This window comes from Dipodomys spectabilis, unplaced genomic scaffold (genome assembly GCF_019054845.1).
Source record: "Dipodomys spectabilis isolate Male_0828 unplaced genomic scaffold, ASM1905484v1 ptg000089l, whole genome shotgun sequence".
NCBI classification, from domain to species: Eukaryota; Metazoa; Chordata; class Mammalia; order Rodentia; family Heteromyidae; genus Dipodomys; species Dipodomys spectabilis.
The window spans coordinates 3,388,086-3,401,162 of NW_024870766.1; the positions used below are offsets into that span (position 1 = coordinate 3,388,086).

Below are 13,077 nucleotides of genomic sequence, written 5' to 3' on the forward strand. Positions count from 1 at the left end.
AGTGCTTGCCTCACATGCATGAGGCCCTGGTTTCGATTCCTCAGCACCACATAAATGGAAAAAGCTGGAGGTGGCACTGTGGCTCAAGTGGTAGAGCGCTAGCCTTGAGCTGAAGAGCTGAGGGACAGCACCTAGGCCCAGAGTTCAAGCGTCATGACCAACAAATAAACAAACAAATAAATAAATAAATAAATGTCTAAAACAATATGCTACTAGTGGCTAAAACTTAATTTTCATTTTATAAGATAGTCTCTTCAAATCATAATATCTAAAATGGATTTTATGTCCATATTTGCAATCCAGAACAGTTTTCATGCCTTCAGAGTAATTTTCTTTTCTCCTTGGTTTGATTTGTTACTTGTTCCTTTTTTAGTTTGGTGGTTGTTTTTAGAAGAGTTTGGGAGACCACCAGCTTCAAGAATAAAAGAAGCTGCCTGACAAGGATCTCTAGAAAGTAGTGTGATATTCTTTGAAATGCTTATAATTGGAAAGGTCATTTTCTTTGAATTGTTCTGAGGTAAAAGCCAAGTTGAACATGAAGAGTTATTTTTCCTTTCAAGTATTGTTTTCAGGCAGCAACCACACTGCCCTAAACACGCAGTGAGCCCTGAGTCTAGGTGAGAAGCCTTCTGTTGGTTTTTATGTTCACACATGTCTCTCTCCTAATAGCGGATGTACCTAGAAATACTCTGCTAAGTCCTTGGTATGAATGTGGTTCTTCCTAGAAACTGAGACATTTTTTTGAAAGTATTGTAGTTCATTAAGAACAAATCAATTTATATGTTCTCTATTTTATTAACAAAACTTTATTTTTTTTCAATGACCTTTCACCTCTCTTTGTAGAAGATCTATGAGGTCTTTTTTAAAAAATTAAAAATACTTAAAATGTGTTGAGTATGGGGGCTGGGAAGTTGGCTCATTGGTAGAGTGCTTGCCTTGCATGCATAAGGCCCTGGGTTCGAAGTAGTGCTCAAAGTAGTGCTCAAGTGGTAGGGCACTAGCCTTGAGCTGAAGAGCTGAGGGACAGCGCCCAGGCCCAGAGTTCAGCCCCCACAACTGGCAAAAAAAAAAAAAAAATGGTGCTTAAAATGTGTTAAGTATGCAAATGTGTTTTATAAAATGAAGAAGGAAATTGAAAAAGTTAAATCAAGTATTACATTTTGGGTAGTATTTTAGCCGCTTTGTAATCACGTAGATAAATCCAAGGTGCTATCATTGCAGTTGTACTGTGTTCAATCCAGAATATTTCTTGTGCCTAATAATGTGATTTTAGGGGAGAAGGTGTGGAACTATGTTTGATAGGTGATAGTATTGAGGCTCCCCAACTTGTATTTTCCTTTTATTTCCACAACTCTAATGCACTGTTGCTGTTTGATAAGCAATACCAAGTCTGTCTAAAGGGGTGAGGGGTGACACTGAGGAAGAGCCTGACTTAAGGAACTGGTTAGAGGATGATTTCATTTGCAGAGACAGAAAACTAGAAAAGGAGAACAAGCTTTGGAGGAAGGATGATGATACACAGTGCCAAGCTTTAGGCCCTGAGCCAAGTACTGGAGATAGGCGACCTTCCTACCTTCTTTGGAGGACCCAGCCTTTTGCACTTCCATGACCCAGTCCTTTTCATGATTCCAGTCCTTTGGGATACTATTACCCTAGAAAAACACCTTTTGTTCTTGTCAGCTCTTTGGTATTACTGTGGGAATCTTTTTTTGCAGATAATAAAAAATTGTAATAATTAGTCAAAAGACCAAAAAGAAAGGCCCTGAGGTTACTGAGACCCCACAATGAGGAGAATGAGCCTAAGTCAAATAATCCCTGCTTGAGTTCCTGATTTTGCCATTTGCTATCTGATTGGTGCTTCCTCTCTACCTGCCTCTTTTTCTTAATGATAAAAGTAGTCACCAGTACTCACCCCATACCACGAAACTAAAGAATATAAAAAGTGGGGGGGCAAAAAAAGTGTGGGCTGGGAAGGTGGCTCAGTGGTTGAGTGATTGCCTTGCATGCATGAGGCCCTGGGTTTGATTCTTCAACACCACATAAACAGAAAAAGCCAGAAGTGGCGCTGTGGCTCAAGTGGTAGAGTGCTAGCCTACCAGGCCGAGAGTTCAGGCCCCACAACCAACAAAAAAAGGTGGTAGATGTCAATCAATCATAGCACTTTACATACAAAAGTCTACTTCTTATCCCTAACCCTCTTTACTACCCTCAAAAGATAAAAATGAAGAGCTTTGGAGAAAAATAAAAACACAAAACTCACATAGAGTAACCCATTCTGATATTTAAGAGATCTTATTCAAAAGTATGTCCTTCTGCCTAACCCAGATTCCTAATGCTGCAATCAAAGTTGCTTTCACTTGTGACCTTCCCCTTTTTTATTTGCTGTTTCCATCTTGCTAAATGTACAGCCTGACATATCCTATTCTTCAGAAGCTTTCTTTCTTTCTTGCCTTTAACATGTTTGAACACACAAACTATAGTACCAGCTTCAGGGTCCTCTGTACTGGGAATTTATTTCCAGGATTCCAAGCTTTTGAAAATGGCATGGTGTGCACCTTGTTTTGGATGCAGACTTTGAAAGGAAAATGTTGGGGGAGTACACACACTGCAGATTGAGCTGAACCTTGGTGGCTTTTTTTTGCAGAGCATCTCTTACGTGTTCCTCTTTGAGGACGATTCACAGGGTTTTAACATGTTCTAGCATATGTGTGTACCTGAGATTTGAATTTTGAAACTATGTTTCACATTCCTCTGGTCTCTTTTACTTGCCATAAACTGATTGCTAGGGCTCATGTAGCTAAGTTTCATGCCACCTGTGCAAAAATGAACATAGTGACCAACGACAAAAAAAGCACAGGCATCAGAGGCATTTAGTGTTTCTAACAAACAAAGAATTTCAAATTCTCTTACAAATCTGAGTCATTATGTGGCCTCCCAAAGCATATAGATTTCCTCAAGAGTTAAAATAACTTTTAAAGAGGAAACGATGAGCTCTGCAGCTTGCCATATCCTGTGTGCAGAACAATTTTCATTTCTACTTATCTGTGAAGGTTGAAGGAATGTCTGCAAATATTTGCTTGGTTTCTATGGTGAAGGCAGAGAGAGATCAAGTGAGTGATTGTTTAGTGACAAAATCAAAACTGTGCTATACTGTACCTCTACAAAGGAAAAAGAGTTTGTTGCTTAAAATGCTTAACTATTTTAAGTTTCACAAGTTCAAGATAAAATTTAAACAATGCAGCCTGAAGGAAAACATGGGCCATTTGGGCATTTAAAAAAAAAAAAAAGAAGTTATCTGTTGATTAAAAGTAGTGTTGGGGGCTGGGAAGATGGCTCAGTGGTAGAGCTCTTGCCTTGCATGCATGAGGCCCTGGGTTCAATTCCTTAGCACCACATATGCAGAAAAAGCCGGCAGTGGCGCTGTAGCTCAAGTTGTAGAGTGCTAGCCTTGAGCTAAGAGCTAAGGGACAGCACCCAGGCCCAGAGTTCAGCCCCCATGACCGACAAAAAAAAAAAGTAGTGTTGGTAGACTCTCAAAATGCCAGGCTTAAGTGTAGGGACACAACCAAGTTCTGTAAATTTAAACTGGGTCCTGTGCTAACTTCTCCTCTACCCCTCCCCTCATCCTGGAACTTTCTGAGTACAGAAACATTTCCTGGGACATGCATTTATGTTTTGCCTTGCTGTACAATGCTGTCAAGGTGCTGGAGTTGAGAAGTCCACCCAATGATCTATACCCACAAAAGACTGACTATGGCCTAGACTATTAAGAACACAGTGAAGGAGACACAGTTTGTAAAGTACTGTGATTGTGTCTGGGGAAAATGAGATAGGAAAAGAATAAAGAATAGACTTGTTAGAGGATTATCCAGAGAAAGGTCTCTGAGTATGGGAAGGATACAAGATATGACACAGCACATGTAACTGAAGAACTTCAGCCTCTGCGTGTGGGTTGAGGAAAAGCTTCCTACAGTAAAGGGGAAGCCAGTGAGGGTGGGAACTAGATCTTGTGGGCATTGTGAATGAGCTGGACTCAACAAGGAACATGAGACTTTGGAAAATAGATGAGATTCATCTCCAGTTAACAAGCAAGAAGTGGAGCTTGGTTGCTCAAGTGCTAGAGCACTAGCCTTGAACAAAAAAGCTTAGGGACAATGCCCAGGTCCAGAACTGGCACTAAGAAAATAAAGTGACTGCCTAAAGATACAACTTTGGAGAAAGCAATTATTGAAGGAAAAGAAAGCCAGGAGGAGCACTAGGGCCAGGCGCTGGTATTGTGCACTTTAATCACTAATCACTACATGGACCTCTCTCTCTCTCTCACACACACACACACACACATACACACACACACACAGAGAGTTGTCCTTCAGCCAACTTATTTAACTTACTTCTTTCCTAATTTATGACCACACTGTCCATTGCTAACATGGTACCTATCACAGAGTGAGCAGATACATGATGAACTTAATTGAAACTCACTTTGACCTTTTAAATAAGACACTGTCTGGGTTAAAACTCTTTCAGGAGAGATCTACTTAGATACTAATACAATGAGGAATTTAAAAAAAGCTCAGAAAGACAGAAAAAATATCACTGGTTTCATAAAAGGTTAAAAGTCTGGGCTCCTGAACTGCATCTCTATTAATGAGTCATTATTTTCCTCCCTGAACATTTATCCATATCCCTGTCTTACTGAGTATCTCTCTTCCCCCAGGTTGCCCTTTATCACCACTTGGAGGAAACCCCCATCCTAGCTCATATTCCCTGTGATGTTCATTGCCCTTTGGGTCCTCTGAATCAAATTGGCACAGTCCTCTCTCCCCAGGACAACTACTTTATTAAAGATAACTGAGATTCAAAGTGCCATTGTTGCTGGACAGTATCATCCCTCTAATCTCCAATCTTGGGGATTTCCTCCATCCATCTTCAGTACTGCCATCAGGAGTTTCCTGTAACTCTTTCCTATATCTAGTCATCAGATAACTACTGAACATCTTCCATTCTTGGTATTATTATATGCATTTGTGGTCAGTGACTCAAATGATAGTGAAAAATAGAAAAGGATGAGTCCATGGCAGCGTAGAGGAAGCTCAGAGGAGAGCTGTCATTTCTCTACCAGGGAGATCCAGAAAGGCATAGTGAAGGAGGCAATAGGAGCAAGGCCTTGAAGGATGGCTAGGATGTGGACCAGCACAGATTCAAAGAAAGAGTGTCCTATAGACCAGAACCACAGAAATAATGGCCAGATGGTGGGAAGTCAGAAAATGTAATGAGAGCCACTGGATGCATGATGCATACTGAGGAGAGAGAAAGAAAGAGAGAGCTTGGAGGCCAAGGAAAGACAGTCAGTCAGCCTTGCTGCTGGTAATGCTTGCAACAGAGTGGAGAAGACGTCAGTTTTGCACACAGTACTCTGTACTAAATCTCATCTTTAGAGCTTGGTCATTTTTCTGTCATAGGTCAAATGAGTGATTCAATTACAAATGAGTGAATTTGAGATGATTTGCTTATTACCAGTTGCAAAATATTTTGTGTGTTAACTTTATTGGTATTAACTCCTTAGTGGTTTCCATTTAACATTATCATGGGAGAATTGCTTGGAAGACTTTGAGTTCTGATTCTAATCATCTTAGTTGAAATACATAATCTTTAAGAACTGGATTTTTAAGATCTTTTAGGAAAAAGCAACAACATTATCAAAAGTAAAAATTATTGCAAGGTAAAACTTAAAACTAATTTTAAAAGCAGAAAATTAAACCTAGCCAAACTAGTTTCTGAAGGACAATAGCACACTAGACAATTTTTGAGCTGATATAAAGGAGATAAATTAGAACACCGCTTTGAGAAATAACCTTCACTTTTGACAAAATAAAGACTTTGAAGTATGTCTATAGATATAATATAGACAGACAAGGATATTCCTCATAAATTGTCAAGTACATTTGCACCTGGGACACATTAAAAATGGCCTCCAAAAGTAGAATATCACCCAGCTTGTCCATTTTGTAAATAACCAAACCAATGCACAGCAAGAATATCAGACAAATTTAGGGTCTGGTACACACTATACCTCGAGTCTTCATGACCATCCCCCACCACTTAGGGGCTGTTGGTGTGGTAACAGAGTACCTAAAAGTCTTCCAGTCCTGTGTCCTCTTGACAGATGAGAGAAACTGAGGTTTGGAGGCGTTCCATCAATGTTAGTGTCTTCATCTGCAAACTATGTATATCCATCATGATCCCAATAGGAAATAATGACACTCTCAAAATGAGGTAATTCTGGGAGGATTTGTGAACTGATCCATAATTTATAAATATGTGGTTTTAGGGAGATGTGGGATGATGCCATACCTTGATTCTCACTGGCAGCCAAACAGGTATCATTCCCAGGCTTGATGGGGAGCAGTTACTGGAATCCAAACTCAAGTAGAACAAGCTGACCAAGGTAGTCATTGACTTCATGACAGCATCACAGAGAGCTCTGGAAAAGTCGCTGGAAGGAAATCAAGGAGTTAAAGTCTTGATCTTTGGAATCTTCTCCTCTCTGAACTCCTGCCAAGGCTTCCTCTTAGACAAACCCAGTAAGAAATGGAGACATATGGCAGATAGAGGTCTACTCTAGGGCAGAAACCATCCAGAGAGGTAAAAAGGAAGATAACCAGGATGATGTTCATATCGAGCTTTCTGCTGTTGAGGCCATCCAGTAAACATGAACCAATAACATCAACAGTTTTTCTCAGGATCTTGGGGAAACGGTATGTGAATAAAAGACTGCTAGGTAGAATGTTGAGAGAGTGTTTACTCTGAAATGTATTTTTTTTAATGAGTTGGCCTTGGCTATACTTTATCTTATACTGTTATTGAACTGGTTCAGAAAATTGTGAATAGAGATCAAAGCAGTTTAAACAGATACATTCACTTGTATAAATATCCTTGAACTCCTCCCCTGTTCCATTCCCCTTCCTGTTGCCAAATCCATTCAGCACCTCTAGAGGCTGTTAATACATGTAATGATTGTAATAAACATCGTATTTGCTTTAGTTCCAGCTGGCTCCAACTACCAGACTCTCTCCATAGTTCCTATTGTTATCTTTGCGCACTAGACAACTGCATTGCTACCATTAGTAGCAACTTTTGTCACAGCTTTCTGAATGTTGATGTTTATATATTGCACTCCTGTCTCTTAATAGTGATTTTAATTTCCATTACTTAGACTGTAAGGATACTTAGAATTATTTTACCATTGAGAATTTTTAATCAATATTAATTATGTGGCTATAGGACTTGCTTTTCCCCTCCTCCTTTTTTTGGGGTCCAGTCCTGGGCCTGAACTCTGGGCTTGGGCGCTGTCCCTCAGCTCTTCAGCTCAAGGCTAGTGCTCTACCACTTGAGCCACAGCACCACTTCTGGCTTTTTTTCTGCTTATGTGGTGCTGAGGAATTGAACCCAGGGCCTCATGCATGCAAGGCAAGTGCTCTACCACTGAGCCACCTTCCCAGACCCAGGACTTGCTTTTCATAATCAATACTCTATAGAAAGCTCTCAAATAAAATTGATGCATTTCTGCTTACAGATGACTTAACTGGTTGTAAGTTAGGCAGTCTTCCAGCAGAAGTTTTTGGAATCACAAAAGTATAATTACTAAGAAAAAGGAATTTATATTTTACCATCAGAATAATTATCACAATTCATTCTTAAAAATTTATAACTAAATTGCACTGAACTAAATACTTTAAGTTGTGCAGAATTTTAGATTTTAAGATTATAAACAGTGACTATAAGGATTGAAGGCCTGACATCATAGAAATTAAGAAAACAATATTGCTTAGGGAAGTACTGGAAAAACTCTGTGATATATAAGATAATAATATATAAACCAGGGAAAAATCTACTAGGAAAGTCTATGTCTAAAATGTACTAAGTCTAAAATGTACTAACTTATTATTTTTAAATTTATGTCCTACATTTAAATTATTTACTTGAGAAGTAAATAGAAATATAAGTCTTTTACTATTCAGTTTCTTTTTGTCAAATTTATGAAGATTAAACCAAAAAAAATCTCTTTAGACGAGCATTAATGGTTACTACAGTATCAAAACAGATTTAACCTAATTTCTCTCACTTTTCTATCATTTTTCTCTCAAAGTGATTTACACAGATGTAAAGCAAAAATCTTACAAATACAAATATACTTGTGTGTGTAAGTACCAGGACTTGAACTCAGAACCTTGCATTCTCAATTTTTGTGCTTATGACTGATATATAATGAGTATTTAAATCACCTCTCCTTGAAGTCGTTAGGTGGAAATTAATAGCAGATGTCAGCATGCAGAGCACTGTCATAATTCACAACCAGAAAGTAACAACCTTTCTTTTAAGTCATTTCTCAAGAAAATCAGTTCCAAAGCACCTGAGTTTTTGAGATTTGTAAATTCTTTTAGAATGTCATATTAAAATATTTCAAAGTAAGTTTAAAAGCATTCCCTGTTGGATGTTTACTTACAGCCTTTATCTTTGCCTGCTGACTTGCAGATGTGCTGGATGTCGAGAAAGGATTGCAGGGTGAAATTAGATGGTCCTGGTCAGAATTCCAATTCTTCTATATCTCAGCTCTGCGTGTCTGGACAGATTACTCAACATTTGAAGACCGAATTTTCTCAGCCATAAAATATACTTGCTGGCTTGGCACTTGGTGTGTGGTGCTTGTAATTTTAGTCATTCAAGAGGCTGAGATCTGAGGATCAACAGTTCACCTAGCCTACGCAGGAAAAGTCCATAAGACTTATATCCAGTTAACCACCAAAAAGCCATAAATGGAGCTGTAGCTCAAGTGGTAGAGTACTAACCTTAAGCCAGAAATCTCAAAGACAGCACCAGGCCCTAAGTTCAAGCAGCAGAATACCTCTTTAAGTGCCTACTCACATCAGCTGGCTGAATTTATACCCTTGAAGCAATCGTTAACTTTGCATGTCCTTTCCACTTTCTACCCCAATATGGCCATGTTTTTGTTACCATTACCATTACAAACTCTACAAATACTAGCAAATAGAATTCTCTATGTCTTAAAAGAATTATATGCAATAATTAGGAATGGTTTATTGCAAAAAGGCAAAAATGGTACAATATTAGGAAATCTATGTCATTAATACCATAGAGTTATCATATGGTCATTTCAAGTTATTTAATAAAGATCCATTCTTCATTTTGAGTGACAGCTAAATTTTAGAAGGAATAGAAGGAAGCTTCTTAAACATAACAATGTTTTATTATTTTTACCATTTCATCTTTGTTTGATGACCATAATAGTTTTGAAAATGACATAGTTAATCCTGTTAAAGGTTTTTAGAATGAATAATCCATGAGAAATCAGTTTCCTCGAGTGGAAATAGGACAATGAAACCTGTTAAAAATGTTGTATGTAGGAGGGAAGGAGATAAGACAGAGTATAGAAGGAGTGAGATTGATTGGGATACATTTTTATCGGTGTAGAAATGTGACAATAATTATCCCCTTGTATATTTAATGTCTACTAATAAAAATTAATTTTAAAAAGAAATTACTCCCTTTAAACATCTTAAATCATGCTGTATCCAAAGGAAACTTCATTTTTATGAGACTAAACTATTTTGGATGAAGGTAAAAAGATATGTGTGCCCTCACAATATCTATGAATGTGTATCAACCACTCAAGTGGAACTTCATGGAGAGTTTGAACCTGTGGTTTTGTTTATAACGTGTCAGAGAATCAGAGTGTACCTTTAGATAGAGTCCAGCATTGTACACTCTCCTTAGTAAAAAAAAAAATAGTATCCTTAAAATAGCTTTAAAAAATACAAGGGCCTAACCAAGGAGATCTAATTCAGTATGATACAAATTAAAGTCTAGACACCTAAGTTTTCATGCTTGTGAACATTGAGGATAAAAACCAGTGATATATGGGCTAGGAAAGTGGCTCAGTGATAGAGTGGTGAGGCCCTGGGTTTGATTCCTCTGCACCACATAAGCAGAAAAAGCCAGAAGTGGCACTGTGGCTCAAGTGGTAGAGTGCTAGCCTTGAGCTGAAGAGCTCTGGGACAGCGCCTCGGCCCAGAGTTCAAGCCCCATGACTGGCAAAAAAAAAAAAAAAGCCCCAGTGATCCAGTCCACTGTTTGCTGGGGTGTACAGGATGTGGGAGATGACGTTGGAAAGCTATATTGGAGACAAATGATAATTGGACTCATTGTTTGGGATTTGACAGCTTGTATTGCATTTTTACTTATTGTGTATTTATATTCTGTTACATCACCAGAATCTCTCCATTAGATACATCGAGATATCCATTAAACAGAACTCTTCCCCTGAATGAATTCAAAGAATAACATGTGAGGTGAAATGAAATGTAAGGATCTGTCAGTGTGGCTATGCAATCACCCCCAAATTTAAAGAAGACATTTAATTATCACTCATAATCTTGCTGGTTGACTGAATTCAGCTGAGCACTGCTCTACCTGGGGAATCCATTAAAATTGAATGTTTAGGATGGCTCACCTAAGGCTTTCAGCTGAGAGCTCAACTGGGGTCATCAGCAGAGCATCTCCCTTGTCTTCTCATAGCATGGCAGATGGTTCCCAATAGAAAGCATCTCAAGGGCATATATTGGAAAAGACCAAAGCTACAATGCTTTTGAAGACCTAGCTTTGGTTCCTCCTACATTACTTCTACCATCTCCTGTAGGCCAAGCAAATCAATATGGCCAAGTCAGCTTCAATGAAAGGTGAAAAAACTCTGCTTCCTGATGAGGAGGCAGTGTGCACATACAAAGAAAGAAGATTGATAGGAACTATTTTTAGAGCCTTGCTACCCCAATCTTAATACATCAAGTAATAAAGCATCAAAATGTGTCCATAAAGCCAAATTTTAGTATAGTTACACAAATGTCAGTAATCATGCCATTAGACAGAATAATAATGGAATCAGAATAATATAAATAGTTGTGTAATAATAATGAAGTTAGAATGATAAAAATAATGGAATCAGGGGCTGGGAAGGTGGCTCAGTGGTAGAGCGCTTGCCTTGCGTGCATGAGGCCCTGGATTCGATTCCTCAGCACCACATAAGCAAAAAGAAAAAAGCCGGAAGTGGCGCTGTGGCTCAAGTGGTAGAGCGCTAGCCTTGAGCTGAAGAGCTGAGGGACAGCACCAGGCCCAGAGTTCAGGCCCCACGACCGGACCCAAAAAAAAATGGAATCAGAATAATATAAAATACTTGTTAATAGATTTATGTCTTTAATTCTTTATCTGACAATCAAGACTTATTTCAGGTATCCATAGAGTATCTGCCTCTCCCCTCCAACCAAAGGGAAGCACTTGATCCCTGAACATACAGGAAAGTCCTAACATGATAGGTTAGGACCGTGACCTGACAGAAACAAGTACAGTTGTGTTTGTTTAATCTATTTGGTACTGTTCTATATTAAGTACATTCTTCAATTTGGGAATCTCTTCCTCTGGATGACTTTTTACACATGGCATGAATAATTGGGTTATACATTCTCAATTTCTTCCCTAGTTTTTAATCATTTTCTGAGCAGCATGGAAGGTGGTTTTGTTTTGATTGCTCACAGTGTCAAGATAAGAGCACTTTTGACTTGTCTTGGGTAATCAGAGTACTTCCAGGTTTCATCCAACAGCCACTCTTCTATTTTGCCAATAGTCCTGAGCTGGGTGGGAAGTGAACTAGAATTGCTGCTGTCACTTATTTTCCATGTATCACTTTTAATGCCCTTAAGAAAACAACTAGTTCTAAGATAAGAGTATTTGAGGTATAGAGGGTGGAATCTGGTTCTTCACTTTCTGAAGTTTGTGTTACTTTGTTATCTTGGTTGAAATACTCTAAGATGGGAGCCCAAGGAATGGGGATAATATATTTTCTTAATACATTTATCACCATATCACGATGGTGACAAATCACCATGTGATTTATAGGAGTTCTTTCCAAATCAAATCTTGTCATGAAATCACTCAAGATGGGGAGATTTTAAGTCAACACCCAACTTCCTCAGTAACACAGATCTGTTTTCCATTGTAGGTTGTCACCTTGTGGTACCGGGCTCCTGAAGTCTTGCTCCAGTCCAGCTATGCCACCCCCGTGGACCTCTGGAGTGTTGGCTGTATCTTTGCAGAAATGTTTCGTAGAAAGTAAGAAATACATTCCCTTTTTGAATCTTCAGTGATTGTAAGTGGCCCCATGGCATTTCTGTCTCAGTGATGTTCATGGTCTGAATCCATCGGTGCCTGACTGCTGCTTCTGGGCCTGCCCTGAAACCACTTTCTTAGTCCTTTACAATGGAGTTTTGTCTGTGCCTTCTAGCTCTTAGAAAACTCTGGGAAGGAGTACCCCATTATTTTATTGACATACCTTGTTTATGTTGTTAATGATGACATGATGAAGCATATTGTAATATTTTCTTAGGGAGGAAATATTAAGGAAGCATATTATAATATTTTCTTAAGGAAGAAATATCCTCAAGGTAAGACCTTTTCCACAGCACAATCACGACCCTAAAGAACATGGGAATTTTATAATAGCAATTCTGACGATAAGAACTGCTGGGAAAAATGAGGCTGAAAGGGTATAGGCAAGGAGGATATCAATATTGTCTCAGAATACTTTACTGTCATGTGGAAGAGAAACTGGGCATATTTAGGTTACTATAGAGGGAAGAAATGTCAGCAAGGATATAGAAATTAAAGAAATAAAGATACTTTCTTAGAGGGGAGACAATCTAACAATTAGACAACTATCAGAAATCTGTACTGGGATTTGTAAATTATCACATTGATATCTAAGAAGAGTCTGGCCCTCCTCACATTGGAGATGGCTTTTAGCCTCATCCATGGGGTCAGATGGGTGAGATTCATGGTTTTCAGAGCCACCCTGCATAAGAGAGTCTGTAGTTCATTCGTTTGACATTCAGGTCACAAAAAAATAGCCAAACAATATAATAAGGATCTGCCAGGAAAATAATCCATACCTGGGTACTAAGTTCAGCTTGAGCAAAGTTAAACAGAAGTGAGTTATAATCTAATCTTTTT

The 13,077-nt window shown here is 38.6% G+C and overlaps 1 protein-coding gene across 5 annotated transcripts in view; it reads left to right on the forward strand.

Annotated features, from left to right (window-relative positions):
- Cdk6 (cyclin dependent kinase 6) overlaps nucleotides 1–13,077 on the forward strand; it is a 182,347-nt gene that overhangs the window by 117,750 nt on the left and 51,520 nt on the right. For all 5 annotated transcript variants that reach the window (XM_042684593.1, XM_042684594.1, XM_042684595.1 and 2 more), the window contains exon 5: nucleotides 12,071–12,180. In XM_042684593.1, the coding sequence (XP_042540527.1) occupies nucleotides 12,071–12,180 (110 nt within the window). The remainder of the gene's footprint in view (nucleotides 1–12,070; nucleotides 12,181–13,077) is intronic.